Source organism: Adelges cooleyi, unplaced genomic scaffold, assembly GCF_023614345.1.
Source record: "Adelges cooleyi isolate 19-005CV unplaced genomic scaffold, UGA_ACOO_1.1 ACOO_flye_CR_arks_rails_tigmint_CR_PRNA_18, whole genome shotgun sequence".
Lineage (NCBI taxonomy): Eukaryota > Metazoa > Arthropoda > Insecta > Hemiptera > Adelgidae > Adelges > Adelges cooleyi.
In genome coordinates, this window is record NW_026095838.1 from 128,016 (window position 1) to 151,754 (window position 23,739).

General features: G+C 27.5%; 1 protein-coding gene across 1 annotated transcript; it reads left to right on the forward strand.

Annotated features, from left to right (window-relative positions):
* The first annotated feature begins 2,651 nt into the window (after positions 1 to 2,651).
* Positions 2,652 to 15,096, forward strand: LOC126833104 (uncharacterized). Its single transcript, XM_050564253.1, has 11 exons — positions 2,652 to 2,692; positions 8,411 to 8,474; positions 8,567 to 8,602; positions 8,678 to 8,707; positions 9,222 to 9,275; positions 9,549 to 9,578; positions 9,651 to 9,680; positions 9,828 to 9,875; positions 11,360 to 11,389; positions 13,680 to 13,772; positions 14,594 to 15,096. The coding sequence occupies exons 2-11, from the start codon at positions 8,417 to 8,419 to the stop codon at positions 14,842 to 14,844; spliced, it is 660 nt and encodes a 219-aa protein (XP_050420210.1). The 5' UTR covers positions 2,652 to 2,692; positions 8,411 to 8,416; the 3' UTR covers positions 14,845 to 15,096.
* Positions 15,097 to 23,739: the final 8,643 nt, after the last annotated feature.

Below are 23,739 nucleotides of genomic sequence, written 5' to 3' on the forward strand. Positions count from 1 at the left end.
ATTATTAGAGAGTAATCGTTATGATTTTTTTTTGTTATTTTTCTACGGTCAGAATTCAAAGTTGATGTTAAATTATTTTGCTATGTTATTTGTGTACTTCAATGTTTATAATATGTTTTTTCTTGCATTGTAGATCCACTGTATACCGAAAAAATCGGGAAAATACAAAGCTAAAATATTACAGCTCCCAATTAAATTATTAATAAAATTATCATTTTTGTTTTGTACATCATTGGTTATCTTTTACTGTAGTTAATACATTTTACTGTGTTTATACATTCATAATCAGTTATTTAATAAAATACCATAGTTTAAGTTTAATAGAACAATTGTGTTCTAAAAAAACAATAATACATCTATAAAAGCTGTTGACGTAAAAATGGCTTCTCATATTATGTTACAACTTAAGCTGTATAATGCCAACAGATATGTGTACTTAGTTTATACTGCAACAAGAATTGAGAAAAATACGGTATTTTGTGAAAACATATCGTTGGTTTTTGTACAAAACAGGCATTATAACTAAAATTCAATATGCAAGTTAAATCATAATATGAACGATAAGGGTATTGCGTTCGCGGTAGATACAAGGGGGGATGTTGTACAATAAGCCCCTCACTTACTTCAAGATGAACTGTTATATAAATGATTAGAGACAAGGGAGGATGCTTAGGAAGGGGGCTATTGGTGCTAATGATTTTTCTTTACGTACTTAAATCGTGTGCATTAAAAGTGTACTTTTATAGGATATAATTTGAAAAAAAAAATATATTAGAATATGTATTATTTTTACTATAATATAAACTTTAACTTTTAAGGTTATTGATTTGTATAATTAAATTGTATTTGAAGAGATTTTCTATTTCCAGCCCCATTTTTGAATTCTACATTAGCCCTGGTTTACATCAGAAATAAATTATTTTACTAAAAATCTTGCACACAACTTTTAGAGTAATGGTTATGATATTTTTTTTGTTACTTTTTTACAGACAAAATTTATAAACATTCGTTAAAACCATAAAAGTGTTTTTAATTATAATTTTAAATAAAATTATAATATTATTGATAGTAGCTGTAATATATTGATATCGACTATTTCATAATATTTTATGCACACAGTAATACTTGCACCCGATTATAAGATAAAACATGTAAATAATAAAAAAAAACAAATATACTGAGTTGGCCAAACAGAAAGAGAATGACATACACGAGTAACTCATGTAGCTCCGTAGCTATTCACTAATCATTTAGTTGGCGAGGCACGAAAGTAGGGTTAACTATTCTTATGTAAATATCTATAGCTTAACTCGGTGTATTAGGGTAAAGATTTATCAATAGAAACAAAGTGTTCGTCTATTATTTATTTATTTTATTATAGTTTAATTATCCTAAAATAGTCCGATTACAGTTATCCTGGTTCACTTTATTTCTTGGGAAGCGAATGCAGCTCAGAAATTCAATTTCATTGATTGCCAATGAGTTGGGTGTTCTCGATAAGAATTGGATACTTTAAATAATTAAATAGTCATTATAAAGTGTTTGGTAAAGAAAGGACAATCTGTGTAGTCGTCTTTGAGCGGAGTAGTATACCAGTCTTCATTAAGATATGTAGCCTTGGAATAGGATAACCAAATAGATCAAACTAGCAAACGAGTTTTGTGTAGTACCCCTACTAGTTGTCAAGCAGCCTGAGAGGAGATAACCAAAACTAAATGGTATAATATACAACTAAATTAACAAAGCTGTTACTCCGAGATCATCGCTGCACCAGAATCAAGGTACGTACAAAATAATATAATATCATAACACATATTAGAGTTATAATAATGATTAAAGTATGTATAGTGTATACAGACATCCATTATCCCAACGTCCTATGCTATTCTTTTAATTTTTACTATTACAATATTTTAGAATATTTAGAGACCGTTTGAATTATTACCAATATTCTAGTTATAGTAACAATAATTGAATTCCATACTGTGATTTATCAACAACCATGTTGTTATTAGATACCAAGAGTTTAAACGTTCAACCAGGTTATCGTTTTATTGCAAATATAACAAATTGTTGACAATTTACAAAATATCAATAATTTTGATTAGCTATAATTTTCAACAAAAAATTCAGATTTGTCTGAAATAGTTAAAAAATATACATGTTTAATTTGATAAAATACGGATAATTAATTCAATTTCAGTATCTGAGTGTATACAATGTAATTAACCACATTAAAATTACAATGGTTTTCCTAATTTAGGTTTAAAAAAAACTATAACCCCTATAAAAACTTGATTCTATATTTTTCTCTTGGGTTAAAAAACATTCGAATCTCATAGTTTTTATTTTGCGTGTTCATTGGCGACGATCGTTTGTACGAATTTATTTGTAAGTTAATTGTGTACATAGAGCTCCGCTGAGACCCCGCCCTTATTATTACTCATACTACTAAAATATTGAGTAAATGTAATATTATACTTTACTTCGTATTATGCTTCAGAGTAATGTAAATATAAATAAGTTGCTCGAAACCAAAAATGACATATGTTTCTTATGTTAACAAATTCGCAAAAACAATTCTGCAAAATACATCTAGATTTTATTGTTTAGGTCGACAAAATATAAGCCATTCGATCAGTCGTAAAAAAACCATTTAAGAAGCCAGTATAACTATCATTGCAATTATTTAGTAAGTAATATACAAAATTGTTTTCTTATATTTACTGGGTTTATATTTTTTCTAAATACAAAATTTACTAAATGTATATTAAATAATATTTTTAAATATATTTATTTAAAAAAATGTTTTATTTTTATTTTTTATTGGAAATATTTACAATCTGTATTAATATGAGCAATAAGTAAAATAATTTTTTTTACAAAACTGGACGACTTGAGTCCAGTGACACTACTTCAGGTGTAAAAAAATACTTACTGACAATTTAAATACTATTTTTAAAAATTATTCAAATACATTTTTAAACAAAAAATTTTTATTTGAATAATTTGTCATCTAGAAGATTATTTATATATCTTTTATTATAATGATGCAAAACACTGGTTATAACTACGCATTAGGATGGACCAAAACTAATTTTTTTTGTTCTTCTCTTGACATTTTGTTCCTTGGGGGGGTATAACAATATTTCCCTTTTTTTTTTAGTTTTTAATTTTTTTAAGGTATAAATATCAATATTAAACAAATGTTGCTTGTATACAAAATCATCATTAAAAAAAGAGTAATAAACCATTATTTTTTTTTTTTTTTTACAAAAAAAACTTCTATCCAACTAATTTAAGCCTTAGAATTTGGAATTTGCTAAATCATTGATATATATATTATACTCTAAATAGTACCCTAAAATATTATTTTTAGGAATATAAAATATTTTTAACTTATGTCTCATTTAGTTGCAAAGAATTCCGATATACTTACATATCACATTATTCTAACAATAGATCAGAAAAAAATATGATTAAAAAAAAACAAAAAAACAAGTTTTGAATACTGTTACTTCACAAATATATTTTTTTTTTAGTTCATTGTTTCTACAAATAATTAACAAAAAACGATATTATTTTTTAAAATAAAAAAATCTTTATGTAGAAATACATAAATTTTATATACAAAAACATAACACATTATTCTATCAATATATCAGAAAAAAAATTATTTAAAAAAAAAAAACCAAAAAAACTAGATATATATATATATATATATATATATATATTCAAAACTTGTTCTTTGGTTTTTATTCTGATCTATTGTTAATATAATGTGTTATGTAAGTATATCGGAATTCTTTGCAACTAAATGAGGAATAAGCTAAAAATATTTTAGACAATTTTACATTCTAAGGCCTAAATTAGTTGGATAGAAGTTTTTTTTGTAAAAAAAAAAAAATACTGATTTATTCCTCTTATTCTATTGATGATTTCGTATACAAGCCACATTTGCTTAAAATTGATAAGTCTACCTTAAAAAAGAAAAAAAAAATTTTTTGATGCTCGTAACCTTTATAAATAATTTTATAAATTTTAAAAAATAGGGAAATATTATTTTACTCCCAAGGAACATAATGTCAAGAGAAAAAGTAAAAAAAATTGTTTTTGGTCCACTCAACTACGCATATCATAGTACGTATAAAAGCGTTTATTTGAAAGTGATTTTATCCTAGTAAGCCAGTAAAGTTGGTTCAAGGCATAATGGAATAAAAACAGTAGGGACGGAGTATTTAGAATAGATGTAAATAGTTTTTTAGTATTGTAGTGTAGGACTTTCAGCATTTGTTTAGTTGTATACCATATTATACTTACATGATATATATTTTAGCTCCTCCTCTAGCCGTAGTCACTCTTTGATGTTTACATATTGAACACAAAAAAAACATGTATTTTTTAAACAAGTGTTTCGCACTAACTGAATCATATCACCAGAAATTGTTGGGTACTCATATTGTTATTATTATTGTTTAAGTACTTTAAAATAGTAATCCAAAACTTGTTATCAACCAGTCAAAACGTTTAGTACATTATTCTCAATTTAAAAAGTTAATGAAATGCATGTGTTAAAGTTTATGTTTTAAAATTTGCTAACAAAAAAACTAAGTTTAAAAGCAGTTGGAGATATAAAATTTTATGGAAAATCGAGAACACATTTTTGAAGACACTATGAAAAAAAAAAATGTATTAATTGAGCTAAGTGAGATATTAAGTGGCCCATGATAAAATAATCACACTGTACATATATGAAAACCATTGAAGCAGTTAGTATTTCCATCATTGCAATTGTTTAAGTAATCTAACGAACTTCAAAAATGGTAACATTGTATGCTATGGTACAATGTTACAATAGCATACATGCTCTCTTTTTATTATTATGTGGTGAACCGGCAACACTGCTTGTGCCACCACCCCCGGTTGGACGAGAGAGAACGCTGATGTAACGCAGCTCGTCTTTGTCAGTAATCCTATGTTTCGTTGACCATTGTGCCTACCGGTCGTTTATTCGCTCGCTGATGTACATCCCGTCATCTTGGACCTTACTCGATGGTCCTATGTTGTTATTTTAGTAATAGTCGTTCGTATAGTTTTAATCGTCATGCGATTTTCCTGCACTCTTGTGCATATATTTCGCGTGCACCCCAGTGCATTATTCACCTGCACCCTTGTACATATAGTTTAATCGCCCTGCGACTCGCCTACACCTTAGCGTGTTCTAGTTCGCGTGTGTGTACTCGTCAGCTACATATCTGTTATCCTAGTGGCCATCATTGGGTTGAACATAGGTTACAAGACAAATCTTCAAATAGTCGATAAATATCTTATTGTTAATATAAATTTAGAAGTTTTTAGGTTACTGCGCCGTGTGGCATTAATTTATAAGATTTCTCCCCATTGATTAATCATTTTCTGTTCGTTTTGTGTTTTATGTTTAAGTACATATTTTACTTATATTAATTCCGCATTCGTTTTCAATATTATTGTAAGTGCCATCCTACCATCTATACAGTCCACATTATCCGCTTTTATCTTAAGAATCCTTTAGTGTATTACCTATTGAACCACGCAAATAATCGGATCCAACCTGTGTAAAAAACACCCGGGCGATGGATTATCCAGTAGTATTCAGTTATTGTTTGTTTGTCCAAGGTATAGTTTTATGCCATTCTATTTGAGTAATATTTTCAAGGTTTATTCTATAAAGTATGGCTTGGTAAATTCTTGATTGGTTGTAGTTTAATGTTGGGTTATTTGTTCTTAATAGTTTGAACGTGTAAAGAAGAGACGTATCTCACTATTGTGTTTGCTTTCTATTTGTTTAAGATAGTTCGATTCACACTTATATAATATTATCACTCCATAGTCTATCTTGGACCGAATAATGGCTCTGTACATTATTTTTGAAATTAAAGTATCTGCACCCAAAATGGTGTTTGATATCATTTTGATTAAGTTTAAGTTTCGATTTAAATACATTTTTAGCTGATTTATGTTGTAGCCATGAATTTTTTTGGTTGTAAGTTGGACCTAATATTTTTATTACTGTGACTTGTTCGGTTTCCTTGTTGGCCATTTTTAATGATAGCTTTACAGTTTTACGATTTTTAGTAAAGTTTATACATTTTGATTTTTTGGAGGAGAATTGAAATCCTGAGTTAAGTGTCCAATTAGAAAGTTGGTCTAATGTATCCTGTAAGAAGTGTCTCACTGTTTTAATTCTTTTGCTTTTACAAGAAATATATAAGTCGTCGGTAAATAACGTTGCCTGTATTGGTGCCGAGATAGTATTAGATACATTGTTTCACAAACTAAAAAAAGAGTTACAGGTAGTGTCGATCCTTGAGGGACTCCATTCTCCCAAATATATTTATCCGAACAGCAATTTTCCCCTTTGACCTGAAATGTTCTAATTTGAAGGAAACTTTCGACAAATTTAAACATTTTTTCTTTGTTTATTACTTTGGATAGTTCTCTTTTGATTTAGTGTCTCCATGTTTTGTTATAAGCTTTGGCTATGTTTAAGCTACCCAATTAGTCCAAATTTTTGCTTAACCCGTTGAGTAAAATTTATATCATCTTTTATCTTACTAAGAGAATTTTAAGTTGACTTATATTTCCTAAATCCACTTGAGCTGAATATTGTATGTGCTTAAGGTACCAGACCAATCTAAACTTTATAAATTTTTCTAACATTTTACACATGGTGTTAATTAATTTAATAGGTCCAAAACATTTAAAATGCAATTTATTTTCCCCAGGTTTTTGTATCGTTACTACATTTCCGTTTTTCTAGCTGTCCGGTATTTTACCGGTATCCCATATTTTGTTAAAATCCCCCTGCAATAGTGTAAAGAGAGGGTATTTTCTATATAATACTTTCGATGTCATTGCAAGAAAATTTTTTGGTTAGAAATATAGATGTAACATATTATCAGTGGTTATTTTCATTTTATTTTTGATACTACTACTTCTAAATCTGATTTAATTTGAGTTCGCTCGCTAGGGAATGAGGAGTTTATGTATATCGACATTTTTTTTATATTTAGTTTATTTTATTTTAATGTGTTTGTTGACATACTATACACTTAACTTAGTGTATAAGAACTCGAAGTAATGGAGACAAAAGACAAATGGCTGTTAAGCTAACAGTGTTAGCTTCACAAATTGTTTAAGTTACTCCGTTACAAGAACTGTTGAATTTTACAAATACAATTTTTTAAGTTTTACCATAATTTTTTATTTCTTATGAAAAACAAACGGTTTTTTGAATGTAACATGTTTCAGTATTTGTCTTTTTGAACGTTTGAGCTTTCTTGCATGATATTACCTTATTGTTACAAATATTATGTCAAACACAAATTTTGTATTAAAATCAATTAATATACTTATCAAATGGGTTTTTGCCTACATGTATCATATATTCCAGTTACCAAATTTTTCATTACTCTGTCCATACTTTCCGATCTCTTAATAAATAAACAAAATTCTTCTTCATTCATTAATGTGTCACAGTTAAGAAAATAGTATCGTTATACATTTTCTATACAATCTAATGTTTTGTAATAACTCGGTAAGAATTATAATTGTTTACACTAGGACAAGTATAGGCGATAGTATATACCCGCTCAGTAAATCGATATTTCTAGAATAATATAATATAACAAAGCCAAACTTGCCCAGACACACCGAACTAAATTGCCAATTATTATACAAAATTATTGGGGACCTAAATGAAAAATTGTTGCTTTGCGGTAGTTTTGCGGAACCGTAATGATAAAATAAATTTATTGATCCATTATTAAAAAAGCCAAGTTTGCCCAAAGACACCTTACAATGTTATTTTACTGGAAAAAATCTTGTGAAATAAATTAACAATTTTCGATTCTAATATGCCGGTAATAGGTCGGTATACTTATGGTCCTAGGATTTCCCATAGATGGTCAGGTTGCTGGTTAATTCTTTTAAAGTCATCGTATTTTCTGCATTCTGTTAATACGTATTTGACCGTGAGAGAGGTGCCGCGGGGTTGACATACTGGCTTGTCTTCTTTTTTTAAAATGTACACATGGGTAAGTTTTTGTGTCCAATTCTGAGTCTGTTTTATATGACTTCGATTTTTCTGCTTTTTGGCCATCTTTTGATAATGTTTTTTATTTCAATTAGCTTTGTGTTTGATTGTTGCCACGTGTTCTGCCATTCTATTTCTATTTTTTCTTGTATTATTCTATTAATGTTGTTGTAATGTAGTTGTTCGATCCAGTTATACATTAATATATTGATAAAGAAATAATCCCACACGGAGTTAAACAATTAACATAAGCAACCCTACAATAAATGTTTAGATTTTATTGTAAGTATATCTCCGTCTATTATGACATGTTTTAATTTGTATTATTATTTGCAGACAAAAATGAGAGTGATTTATGTGTTACTCCTGTGTACTATTCTTAATGTTTTGGCAACTAAAGGTATGTAATTCGTTTTTACAAGTGACCACTCAAGGTACTTGTTTTAACTTTAACAAAAAACTAAACAAAATAAATATTCAACTTTCTTACAGATTTAGATTTCTTTCGATCGGAGCTTGAAAATACAAGTCAGTACATATTTCGTTTACAAAATATTTTGTTTAATTTCAAGACTTGCATTTTTTATACATAATTTATTACAGACATACTCATTGGCGCACATATTAACGCAAGTAAGACATACTTAAAATTATTAATACTATACATTTAATGGTTTTGTTGTACTTGCCATTTGCCTGACTATAAGGTAATTTATATTTATGAACTATAATCTCTATAAAAAATGGTTCTAATTAGTGGCCTTTGTGTGTATTGTATTTTTAAAAAATGTTTTTTACCGAAGAACTCCAAGAATTATCAATAGTGGTGAAGTCGAGGATTGATGAGGATAATATGCTCAAATAACGCAACTTGTGTTAACAATATTTCTCAAAAGAGTCTCCTACACGAACAATATGATTATATATTAATTTAGTTTGTACAATATCATTGATATTCTAGAATAGATATTATAGAATAATTGTTTAATAAAATTCCGAGACGGTTTATCACTAATTAAAGGGGCCACGTTTAACTCAAAATGTACTTCTATTCAGAACATTTTGTGTTAAAACAAAATGTTGCGATTATGTCGCATTAAAACTTCATTTGATTGTTTTAACTCAATCAATTATTTGTTTATTTCAGAGACCATGTGGGACATGATACATTTTTTTGTTGAACAAGATAACATCTCAATGGGTAACTATTATTATATAACAAAACCAATTAAGTATGCTAGTAGGAGAAATATTTTGGAAATGATACAATAATCGCAAAAACAATTTATTAATGTATTTTTATGAGAGATATAAATATTAAATTTAAATCCTTTGGTATTTATTTGTAAAATTAACTTCCTTACTATTATTAAACGTGTATTTTAAACCTTAACTTCCTCCTTTAATTTATAATGAAACATGAAATTAGGTCTTATATCGTTTAAAAATATTTTTTTTGTAATCATAATTTCAGAGCAATTGATTTTTATGTTTGCAATACCTGGTAATAATAGAAATTATTTCCATTTAGTGGTTGGTTATTCACAAGTATAAAATGTTTCCGTTTTTATTTCAGAACGAGATCATGATCCAGACACACAAACGCGTAATTCCTATTTCATATTAATAATACATTACATACGGCTTTTACATTAGTTTTTAAATTATGAGAAAACTCATAATATGTATTATACCTATTAATTTTGCCATAACAATAGACATATGTAAAAATTAATTTTGTTTTAAACTTTAGAGCTCTTATCCGAGATTCAACTGCAAAAAATATTATTCGAAACTTCAGGTAATTATAAAATTCAACATATTTTTACAAACACTTTACAAAACTGAAAGTTTTATTTTAATTGTACTTAAAAACAATATCTCATTCGCTATTACTTCAATTTATGAATATCAATTTGTTTAATTTATTGTTCAACCAACAGTACAAGGTTTAATTGACCCTTTTCATAAGCGATGAGTTAATTGAGTAACATAAGTTACTTAATTCCGTTGATGAATAAAATTACTAAATCATAAACAAGGTTGTGTGCAATAGAGTGATGTGATCCAAAACTACTTCACCAATATAATTTTTTATGATTTTAAAATATTTAATTCGCTAGTAAGGACTTCACAATTTAATTTAATAATTTAAATAGTTGTTTGAATTTCCATACTAAAATTAACTATCATAAGAATTCGACTTCATTCAATTGAAAACGATCCGTATAGCCACAGACCATATTTATTAAAAAAATATCTAGTTATTTTCTCCGCTCCACGAAAAAACATTGAATCGTGGGAATGCTTTAGCATTACGGATCTGTATAACCATAACGACTGTTTTATTATGAGGTACAATTAATAAAAACATTGAACATTTCAGTAAGATGCTTTTATATTACAAAATTGTAAGAATGTGAGCAATCTTAAGCTCGTCACTCCTGGTACACCTCTCGTTAATTAACCGTAAAGTTCACACTGAATAAACAAGCGTACACAAGTAAATGAATGGAATGAAATGAAAATTAAATTAAAAGAATAGAAAAGTCGTAAAACTTTATCGACCGCAGCAACCATTAATTCCTTTCTTATTAGATATTATTTGTATATTAACACGTTTTACGCACAGGACTCTAGTACTTTTTCTTAATAAAATGAAATTCTAGCGTGGAGTGTTTAAGCAAGCTTGGCTTTTTTAATAATGGCTCAATACATTTATTCTAGCTTTACGGTTCCGCAAAACTAACGCAGTTTCTAAACTTTTTTATTTAAGTTCCTAATACTTTTTTCTTAGAAAATGATATTTTAGTGCAGTGTGTCTGGCAAATTTAGCTTGGTTATGTAATATTTTTCTAAAAATCTTTAACGTATTCCTAAAAAAATTTAATTTTTCAAAGGTTTCGATGTTATGAGTTTCATACAATTATCGTCCACTCCTGGCGCTGAGAAATTTATAGCAAACTTAACGTATGGGTCCCTGGTACTGTGGCCGCCAGCGACGGAGTGTGTTATATAGTACCCTGGTACCCATTATTATTATTCAATCACTAAATCTTTATCTTTATGTTGATGACGCGAAATCGTAACACACATTTTCTACGCCAATTTTGGAATGACACGCAGTCCAATATCATATCTATGTTACTTGTAATTAACAACAAAATTGTGACTAAGCCTATTGTATCTTAGTTTTAAAGTTATCGTTATACGTAGATCTAATAAAATACATATTTTCAATAATCGTACAATTATTTATTGCATATTTTTATGTTTTTGTTACAGGCTTGGATGCCCGTGAGGTTGAAGCTGGTGGTAATTACGCTTTATTCGACAGTCGTAAATAGCGCTTAAAACCTAGGTAGTCATTCGAAATGTATTTAAAATCAATCCAAGTTTCCGTAACGTAATGAGAATAAACTGTTAAAATGAAAACGTTCAATTTGCAAGTTGATAATAAACTAAACATAACATTATACAAATATTTTTTCAACAACTATACGTTCATTTAAACGCTATATATTTTAACGTTCAACCCTTGTTACCTCTAACTGAACGCAAAAAAATGATACTTTCACTGGACTATTTAACTTATAACGTAACATGTTTCAACTTCAAAAACCTCCACATTGAACTGAATGTTAAACCTTTATTTGCAAAAATTTAATCAACAAATCGTTTTTATTCGTTCAGTTCAGTGTAACGGTTTTTGATGTTAAAGCTAAGTCATAGGTTTAAAAATACAATGAACGCATAATTTTTTTGCAATTAGTTGGTGGTAATAGTTTTTGAACGTTTAACAACTTAACGTTCATTTGAAAGTTATATTTTTTACCGTTCAAATTCCGTTTCTCTGTACTGAAGGCACAAAAATATTATGTTCATTCAACTTGTAAACTTAAAACGTTACACGTTTTAACTTCAAAAACCACTATACTAAACTGAACGTATAATAACGATTTGTTCATCAATTTTTTTTTGCATATAAACATTTAAGATTTTAGAACACATCATAATTCCTAGTCAATGAGATATAAAAAAAAAGTTTTCTGTGGTTTCAATTTATATTTTACAACGTTTTCAATCCATTTTTTTTATATGCTTTGAATAAATATGTTATGCTCAATTATTAAAAAAATACATTAAATGGATACAACAAAAAAATGACTTTATAAAAAAATATTTATTTTTTTTCCATAATGAAATCTTTTTTAATGTAAACACATCTTAGTACTATAAATTTATTCATTTAATATAACTAACACAAGTCACAAATATACATTTTATTAACTTACATTTATATCTAACTTACAAATATCAAACAACAAGAATTAGTCTTTTTTTAAAAAATTATTTTAATAAAACCTAATATCAGCTATAATTATAATAATAGTTAATTTATTTTTTATATAAATATAAATGTACAGAAATTGTCGAAAATATAATTCAATAAAAAATAAATAAACACTTACAAAAATTAATTATAACGAAATAATTATTCTAAAAATGTTATATAGAAATGTATAGGTAGTTAACAAAAAATAATGTTGTCAATAGCTCGATTTTTAATATTCAAACAAGTTGTAAATTAAGGGTCATAAAAACGATCTACTTTATATTTGGAAGTCTATCAAGAAACCGATTTGACCATATTGTCTTCAAGTAGAATTGCAAACGTTGGTCGTTCAATATAAATTCCCGTCGAGGATATTAATGTTCATGGATCTTTTATTTTAAAAGTTTTAACAAAAACGTCTCTTGGGTATAAAACTTTTAATTTTTAAGTTGCATGATAAAAAAAAAAGTTCCAAAATTGATAAAAGTCTTAAAATAGGATTTTTTTTATTTTTAAAAAAGCTAAAAACATAACATTTTTTTTTTTGGGAAAATTGGTTAATTATAGAATTTATTAATAAATAAATGAGCCGTATGATCGATGGTTGAGTTTAAAAAAATTTATTAACCTTGACCTAAGTAATAGTAATATCTATTTCTAACGACAGTGGTTCACTCAAACTATGGGAGAAAACTTTACGTACCAATCACATAATTTCCAAAATGTAATGATTTAAAACACTATTAAAAATGATGTTTAGAACGGCTTGTATTCGCTAGTCGAGATTTTTTTGCGATATCTATTTTTATTGGCATTTTAATTTTCAGTGAAAAACTATGTCAGTAATTGTAGTTGTCTTCTTACCATAATAAAATATCACAATGTAATTGTCATTAATTAAACTACTATTAATTTAAGTTTCTTCTTTGGCTTCACGTTGGTCACTGTTACTAGCCAGATTACTTTATAGAATTTGTCATTAAACAGTTGTTTTATTTAAATAACATACTAGTCGAATAAAATATTATTTGGTTGAAAAATAATAGATTTTGTGAATAACAATTTTTTTAAATAGACACCATGTAAACGTTTAGTTCCAGTAAAAACATATATGAGCGATTTTTGTGTTTGTTTAATGTGTGTTTTTCGAATAATGCAATTTGCAAATTTGAAATTTCGCCGTGTTTACTTAGGTTACAAAATTGCCATAGTAAAAATATTTTACAAAATTATTTATTCTTTGTTTAACACAATTATTGAATTTTTCAGTTACCTGTCTAATAAGTGTGAAAGATCTTGGAAAATACAGAAGACATATATTAAAACCACATTTAAGAAATTTACTAATCTATATTATAAAAAGTATATAATAAACTAATAATAAAACAGTGGTTACACGAAAAAAAAATCATATTCGGACCAACAAACATTACAGTTAACACAATACATTTATAGTTGAAATAATTACATATAAAAATCATCTAACTAATTTCCTAGTGAAATAAACTACAAACATAGTTCAACAAGTTTTTTTAATTTTTATTCCACCATTGCAGTTTTTTATTAAGTTATATCCGTACCTCGGAGCAAAAGTGTATTAAATAAAAAATTTCAATTATCCGGTTTTTTGGCTCACCTAGATTTAAATTTCACGCTCTATTCACTGCCTATATATGACTTTTGGGCTCTAATGGGTCCATCTAATTTTATTTATTTTAACAAATTAGTTAGTTATTTATTAATTAGAGGTTCAGAGGTGGACGATAAAGAAAAAAATGTGTGCCGTAAGTGAAATTATGGAAATGTATGAAGGCGCGAAGAGTGAAGAGTGTGTGTGTTGAAATAAAAGATTTTAGTTTAAGAGTTGGTGTGCATCAAGGTATCGTGTTTAAATTTGGAGAATGTTATAGGGTAAGACAGGTAATGCAGTTGGGTGATGATAGAGTGTGTGAGGTTGATAGGTTTAGGAAGAAGAAATTAGTAATTATTAATTCATTAATAAATAATAATTTTATTTTTCACACTCGTGTAAAATTTACATTTTGTGACTCAATACACTTTTTCTCGTGGGTGAGGATATAAGATGGATAATAGATTAACCTTAATTTTAGTTTGTCCATATATGTATTTTTTTCAGTGCAGTAAGCTAAATTTGGATAACTTTTAAAAACTTTTTTTTTTAGACCTGAATACCTACAACAAGGGTTTTGAACACACATGTCGACTCTTAGGATTGTTCATGAGTATGGAAACTAAAGTACCATACGCAACAAGTGCTGATGTTACACCCCCGCCCGACAGCACTTGTGTCATACGTCATGGAAGTGTTGTCTTGCAGTCATTCAAACAATTTATCCATTTTATACGTTTTGTAAACAACGAAAACCATGGTGAAAAAGGGCAGAGCATATTGGCATTTCTACAAAATTATTAGTATATTAGCACACTAATTACAATAATTTGTATTGGCTTAATATACAGGCCATTTAGGTCCTTTTTCGAGACCACTACTCCTCTCCATCCATCCCATCCGTCGACATTGCTTCACCGTTATTTAATATTAGTAATTTTAATTCCTTACTTTTTTCTTAATACAGAAGATGAAACTTCCTTAGTTATGGCTCTCCCATACAAATATTTTAATTAGTCCATAAAATAATGTTATTTCTAGATAGGTAAATAAGCATTTCTCTACTAAATAATTTGAAATAATACTTCTTAAAAAAAATGTATCTGAAAAATTAAATCACATACAGAATTGGAAAAAATAAAATATAATATATGTGTATCAATTTCAAAAAATATTATAAAACAAACTACAGTTTCAATTTTTAGCTTTTTTTTAGTGTGAATTATTAATTCCTATATAGCTTACCTACAATATCTAAATTTTACAGTAATGCTGAAATTTAAAAAAAAACCACAAATTTTTCACCTCAAGCAGATGGGTACATAATAGTGATTATATATACCTATATACATATATAAATATATAATATATGTATAGTTAATACATACTGAGGCGATTATTTTATCATGAACCAGTCAATACCTCACTAGGTTTAATCAATAGTTGAATTTATTTTTTATAATGTTTTTATAAAACGTGATCCCAATTTTTCACATTTTTTTTTGTTTTACCCAATTTAGTTTTTTTGATAGCAACTTTTGAAACCTAAATTAATTAGTTCATATATTATGTACATTAGTATATAATATATTAACTAATTAATTATGAATTTAAAAGTTAGGACGGGAAGGGAAGTGCGGCTGGGTAATGCGTGCAGATAAAAATAAAAATACACTCCACCTTTCCTCCTGCCCCAAACTTGAAACTTCAATAACTTTAAAAATAGTTATCCGAAACAGTCAATATTGTTAGTACATTATTCTTAATTTAAAATGTTAAGGGGATTGCATGCAGTCGGGGTTTTCAGTCAAAACACATCATTTTTTTTTTTATTGCACAGACTGAACCAGTGATCCGATAAGCAATTTAAAAACGTATTCGTATAGGATCGGTCAGAGTACTTTTTTCAATTTTTAATTTTAACCCTTTCTAAATTTGATTTCATATTTGGAATTTTTGTATAATGTTCAAACTTGTTTTTTACATAGTAGGATTAAGATATCAAAAAAGTACGCTGACCGATCTCAAGTACACTTTGAGACGAATTCAAATCTGTTTTTAGATTACTTATCGGATCACTGGTTCAGCCTGTGCGACGGAACATGAAATTCATATTATATTACCTAAAATGATTTAAGTTAAAAATAATCTTTAATGAATTTATTCTAATATTCAAAGATTAAATATTAAACTACACTGAAAAATTAAAAAAAAGAAACAGTTTCTAACACTTCTAGGGGCAAGGATTTTTGGTATATTTTGTTGAGTTTGATCTCACTGTCCAAATTAATGCGAGGGTATACAATAAAATTCATAAATTAAAAATTAGAGTATAAATATATAAAAACAGAAACAACATAAATAATAATGGAAAGAAAATGGAAGGAGGTTTTAGTAATGGCAATTCGCATAATTTTTTTTTAGAGATTGGTTAGTAGCATAAATATGTTTTATTACGCGTTTTACACAAAATTGTTTTTTACTGCATTATTTGTTGTTGATATAATATCGACTCCGCATAGTATATATATTAGTTTAAAAGTTTTTATTTTATCAAAAACTAGTGACGATAAAGTATGTTTTATAAAAATATTATTTTTTCTTCGATTTGAATTGTTGAATTAACCGAATTCAATCAAAGTAGCACAATCAATATGCATATTTAGTTTGCCTATTAAATTTAGAAATATGTAATAAAACTGGTCAATAGCATGAAAAAGGAATAAATATGCTTCATATTTTTAAACTCATATTATATGCGTAAGCAAATAGTACCTATATATTGTTGGCTTTCGTATAGCAAGAGGATACCAAAACTGTTAGTTGATAACTTATAGTTATCATGCATTAAACGAAAAGTAGCAGTGTAATTACAATATGTAAAATAAAGGCATTGTGAACACTTCAACGATGATAAAATACAAATATATAAAATAAGCATTCAAAATAATATATGTAAACATACAGTACTCCAAAACAAAAAAAATAGGTCAAACATATAAAAACACAAACTACCAAATGAATACGATTAAAAAACTAATTGTTTATCAAACTTGTAAAAACAAATATACTTACTCGTTTAAAGTGAGACATTGCGCAAAACATCATAAAAATAAAAACACAATACCTCATCGTTTTGAAAACTAAAAAAAAAAATTTCGATATTCAAAATCAAACAATTATTATAATCAACTAAGAAAAATAATTAAAAATGGTTATTAGCTATTTATATACTAACCCTTTATATGTTAGTGGCCTCTATAAAAACCGTACTGTGGCATGTATTATGAAGGGCACTTGTAAAAATACCCTAGATGGGCAGAACTGTTTTTTTCATTAAAACGTTCTTTTATAATACTATTACCATTCTACAACTTATTTGTATCATTTTTGTTTAAGGGAACATCAATGTTACTTTAAAATTAAGTCCTGTAGATGGTGGCTGAAATAGATGCCACCAAACTATAAAGAGCTATGAATTTTCCTTGACTATGTACTTATTTAGTACATACCTACATCGTTTTAGAAGTGTCAATGTATCATTAAATAAAATTCAATCGCAATCATTGAATAAAAATTAATCTACTTAGCATAAAGTTCAGAGAAAATGAGTGTCGTACGTTAGATGGATCACCCATATTTCTGAGACCTATATATTTAAACTTTTTGTGCTCATAAATCTTCTTTGCGCAAATAGTTACATTGATCAATAATATACTGTTAAAAACTACAGAACATAACGATTTCAATAATATATAATTTAATGATATTAATTTACTATAACATTTTATAATCAGCAATTAAAAATACAGTTTTTTTTCTTAAATAGTTCTTTTTGTATTTTTCTTGAACGCAAAACTAGTGTAAAACAGAACAATCGTTTATCAATAGTCTACCATCTATGTAAAATTTATAAAGAATTACATTGTGTACTTATTTGAATTGTTTTACTTCGTAAAAATCGAAAAAGTCATAAAATATCTGAAATTAACATAAAACTTGAAATTATAACCTCTTTTATGAATCAATGACACGTGTACAAGTCACTTTCGACAATCACGATTGTAATACGGTTATTACCATATAATATTATATATTATGTAATCACGGTGGTTACATTGATAATATTTTATCGACATTGATAAACATAACCAAAAACCTATTAATTTTACAGCTGTTTTTATATTGATAAAAAAGTGTATACCGTGTTTACAGTCTTTATAATGGTGGCTTTTATGGATGCCACAGTTGTCTTGTTTATTAAATTTTACCGACCGGTCGTAAATTTACCGTTTTGGATATGTTGAAATGTGTTTTTTTCTAGTCTAAAATCACAATAACTTTTTTCTCGTAGAGTAACCTACTCGATTAATATCTGATGTTCCTTGGCTTTAGTGGTTCGCCCCGAAGGGATTCCCTTCGACTGCGGACCGACTAGTAGCACTGGGTGCTAATTGCGGGCCGGAGAAGGTGTGTCACAAGATGAAGTGACCAGTCAGAAAGCCGCTTATCGGATGGCACTACGTCACGTTAGTCGCCTTTTACGACAGGTGTGAAGACCTTGGTAGAATTCTTTCTCCCCTAACCACAAGGATGACTCGATTAATATCTGTATGCATTTTAAATTGTATGTGGTTGGTACTTTGGTGGGTCAAAAATAGAAAAAGGAAACTTCTTTATCGTTAAAATCGAGTAAACCAAAAATATAACTGTTTGTTAAAAAATGCATTCACTGTGTTAACGTTCTATTTTGGGGCATTTGAGTACATTTTAACAGCATTCTGATCATATCAATACAAAGTGGTTCTAAATTGGCAGACATTTTCTTAATGCTTTAGCAGTCAACACTGACAACGAGTTAATAATTATTCTAAAAATTTATGAAATATAAATGATATAACTATTTGTAATATGTTAGCATTCACTTTTACAAGTTACCTGCTTATACTACGATTAATAAAAGTACAATTATTAATATTCAGTAGCTACTTTTATAAGTCACTTGTTCTGTTATGATAAATTGTGCTGAATACTGAAAAATACACAATAACAACGTCTTATATCTTCTAAGTTATTGACTGGTTCATAGTTAACCATTCATCCTGTACATTCTACAGAAATATTAATTGATAAGAAAAATTAAAGTATATTTTAAAAACAGTATTAAATCACAAAATAACGTAAATTACAGTTTATATTAATTTTTTAGTATTCACTTTATCAAAATAGTGTAACTATAGCAACACTATAATAAGAAGTGTAATTGGTTTTTCCAAACTGTGATTTATGACTTAAGCTCAACAATTTCGACTCGTGATTTTTTAACCTTTATTTCATTTGGCCCGAAAATAATGTTTTTTCAATGTAAAACTATATCATCAAATTATCATGGTCAGACGATCAATCCTTTTCGTGCAACGTTAAATGGTAAGTTTAATAGAAAACTGTAATAGTGTATATTATAGTTATTATAGTGTATACAATAATTGTATCTTAATATAGGTACAAAATAGTTATTCTTTATAATTATTGAAACGTTTTACGGTCATGCTAGAAAAAAGTTCAAACATTTCAATAGGTGCCTACACAAATACCAAGACACACTTGTTTTTGTCAATTTTTCGCTATAGCCAAAATTTCCTAAAAAATGTGAAATAAGTATTTTAATGATGATGGCCTTCGCAGTTCTTGAACATTTTTCAAGTCTTGAATACAGGTAAAAAATAACAAATTTAACACTGAAATGCGAATGGTAAAAATGCGTGATTTAGAGTTTCATTGTGTAAAACCAAGAAAAAACTAAGAAGTATAAATTAAAATATATAAAAATAAATTACCAAATATAAATATAAAATAACTAGTTAAAGTTTCCTTCAGCTCGGCAATCGCATTTCTCTTGCAATTCTCCTGAGTTTGATCTAGGTTTGAGCGGGTTTAGTGCCAAAATTTAGAACTCAAGTAGGTGTTAGTGTGTTATTTGTGTTGGACATACCTTGGGTAAACCTAGTTTATTCTTGCTATGTAAAAATATTTGTACAATTAACACTTATGTATGGGTTAAAAGGTAACCTGAGACATTTGTGAAACTTTTAAGCCACAATACAGCCCTAGTGGGATATTTTTGGAAAAAAATTCAGTTTTTTTGAAATTTTTGAGCTTGGTCGAAATTTTGGTTTTTTTGTAAATTTTGAAAGAAAGAAAATAAAGAAAAAGAAAGAAAGAAAGAAAGAAAGAAAGAAAGAAAGAAAAGAAACAAACAACAAACAAACAAACAAACAAAAGAAACAAAGAAAGTTCACTCGGGCCTTTAACAATAAGATTGCAAATAAGGCTCTATGATTGGCCTGCCAAAATCAGTGTGACCGTCTGAAGGGAATTTGTTTTTAAACGTGTTCGCGGGCTTTCGCATTTGTTAAATAATTGAGTTAAACAGAATGTTTCTCTTGTATTTACTAAACATTTTATAAATATTAATAACCATAATGATAATAATAATAATTTAATAATATTATTCTTACAATTACAGTTGTTTTATATTATCTTACACACTATATAGTATGACGTATCCGAGGGCAATAATTTAAATTTCAATAATAAAATACAATTAATAAATAATAATACATTTAATAATAAAACATTTTAAAATTCCAAATAAGTAAAAATATAATGGATTATAAATATAACATATCCATACTTATTAATATACAATTTTAATTATTTCTAACATAGAGAAATAGTAAGCTGTCTACCACACGGCATGACAACTGACAGATCATTAATCAACTATGAATAGTATTGACACGCAGTATTTAATTACATTGTTATTGTAAAAATAATATAAATTTAAAAATAATTTTAAAAAAATAATTATAAATAAAATAATACAAATTATTTTTTATATAATCTTTGGATAAACTGGAACCGTCCTATAGGGAAACACGACAAAAGGTCGCCCGACAAAACGCCGCCGGACAAAAATCGACAAAACGTCACCGGACAAATCGCCGCCGTTAAAAAAACCGCCTCTCAGTAATGCTAACACTAACAATACTTATATACAATATACGATTATTAATGGTGTTAGTTGTGCTGCCAGCATGACATATTATTAAGGAGTAATTATTTCACATTTTATTCGTTTTTATTCATTAATGAGCTAACGACTCAAACGAGGCTGTTTTTAAAAAATATTTCCAGATGGCATTTTGAAAGTCGGATAAGAAGTCCCAATGTATATTTTTCACCACAAAAAAAAAACGATATTTTATTATCTCTAGAAAACTATTTACCTATTATTGAACTGTTATCTTTGTTTATTTTATAAATGCATGTAGGTATTACCTATATATTTTTAGTACTTATTGCAAAGTGTATAGGTGTAAAATGGTGTTATTGTTTTAAAGGAAGGCAAACAAATTATACACAATAATTATTCGTATACCAAACAACACATACTAGTACATTCCATTCGATGGAAATGTTCACAAAAAAGTTTAAAAAAATAACATCCATCAATAAACTTTTTTTAATAAATTATTAAAAAAAAACTTATACATAAACATGTATAAATAAAGTTAAATTTTTACTTTTACTAATAACAGTTAACTGGTTCATTCATTGACTTCAAAATATTGATGATAAAACAAGGGCAAAACCGCACACTTTTTAAAATTGCTGTATTCAAAAACCGCACATTTTATAATGACGTATAAACTATTATTTATATATATATTCAAAAAACATTTTTTTGGTATAATTTATATGTTGAAAAATTTAAGATATAAAATTTTTAAAAAAAAATTTTAATTTTATTTGCTGAAATCATTTCTAACGTTTTAAAGAATTTTCAAACAATCCCCGTCCTTAAAAATTCTTCCCAACATTTAAACAAGTGTTCCTAAAAATGAACTCAATTTCATTCAAAATGATGTATTAAAAATATTAAATTGTGCCTATTAACTAACTTGTTTTTCAATTGGACGGACAATATTTTGAATACTCTTATTAAGCTTACGTCGTTACTTCCTATTATCGTATTATTTTCTATGGATGATATTTCTCAGCGTATTATTTTTTGCGGTGTCTCTTGAATGTAATTAGAAGCCTTGCGTTTACAATTCATTTATTACGTACCTCTTGTACCTTTTTTTACCAATATAAGTGTGCGGTATTCACCTGGCACCGGTACTTACCTGGAAACCGATGAAATGTGCGGTTTTTGGCTGTATCCGGTTCATTCAACCCCTGTTATATTGTATCAATTTTATCTTATTATTCAGATTTACCATGTTATATTTCTCATTGTTAATTAGATATTTGTCCGTATTGTTTAAAAAAATTAAAATAAAAAAAGACTATAATGGCAGATAGGAAAAATAACAGTCGAGTTGCCGCGCCGGTTGAATTAACTACCTGCCAAATATACCTTCTTAGGGACGAAAGTACACGCATCCCTGTCTTACTTCGTATATTTGTTATTCGTTATTAGTATTAAGTAAAATTATATTATTATTTATTAAAAAATGGTCTTAACAATGGCGGTTCTAAAAAAAAATATGAAATAACATTTAACCATTTTTTGTATCCATTGCATTTTTTTTTATAAATATATCCATTTAAAAGTATTCTTATTTTTTCGTATATATAATAATAGTTTTAAAATTTAAACATAAAAACATTGAGAAAATTAAAAAGTATGGAAAAAATTTACTAATTAGTTCATGTGCGTGTACATTTTGTTTTTGTAAAGCCAGTCGGCCGAATGGGCTTGGGAACAATGACCTCGCTACACCCCTGGCCAGAAATTAAGTTAATTTGTTGTGTGTGAATTTTATTCACAATTGTATTTTGTTTAGTTAACTGCTTGTTGCACCGGTGAGGCAATTTTAGTTTAAGTACTAATGCTAACCGAAAAAGAAACTTTTTTAAATTATTAAAGTTTTCAAATTTTCAACATTATACACACTGCACACATTACACATTCGACACTACAGTAACTCTTTGGTATTACTAGGCAACCCCATTCATCCCTTTTGAGCTACTATATACACCATTACATTTCCTTTGCTTTGCAGCGTAATCGTTAAAGCTGATAGAATTAAATTCCGATAGTAAATATACAGTATTACAGTGGATATAAAAATAATATAATATATTTTATTTATTTTGTAATATATTTCAAGATTATCCTATTATACAAAGAAGTATTTTATTAGTGTAAAAAGCTCATTCAACTTAAACTCTATAAAATTGATTTACTTTTTTTAATGTAATGTAAAATGGCTTAAATTTATACTAGAAGCGTTATTTATACCACTGAAATACCAGGAATTAGTTATAGTTTTAGTTAATATATGTTTATAGAGAGGGGCAGAAGATTAAAAATATAACGTACGTACAAGATACGAAATATCTAATAATAGTATACAGAACGTGCACAAAAAGACCCAAAAATTGTTGGTGTTTATTTGAATAAAAGTTATATATTATTGTTAGTTAGCGCGTAATTTTTTTTTTAAATTTCTATACGTTAATTTTTGGTTTGAAATTGAGCCCCCGAAAATATTTTTTTTTAGTAATTGAGTTTTAAATATTCGGTTGTCAATAGGTGTTTGGTACACTCTGTATATTATACCATCTTCATAACCAAAACAAAAAATAAAAGCCACCACCGGCACCAGAGCATACGGACAGACGGAA

Excerpts from the sequence above, each read along its gene's own strand:
- LOC126833104 (XM_050564253.1), top strand. The coding sequence starts at position 8,417 with ATGAGAGTGATTTATGTGTTACTCCTGTGTACTATTCTTAATGTTTTG. Across the intron at positions 8,475-8,566 it reads TAATGTTTTGGCAACTAAAG|ATTTAGATTTCTTTCGATCG; the intron begins GTATGTAATTCG and ends ACTTTCTTACAG. Across the intron at positions 8,603-8,677 it reads ATCGGAGCTTGAAAATACAA|ACATACTCATTGGCGCACAT; the intron begins GTCAGTACATAT and ends AATTTATTACAG.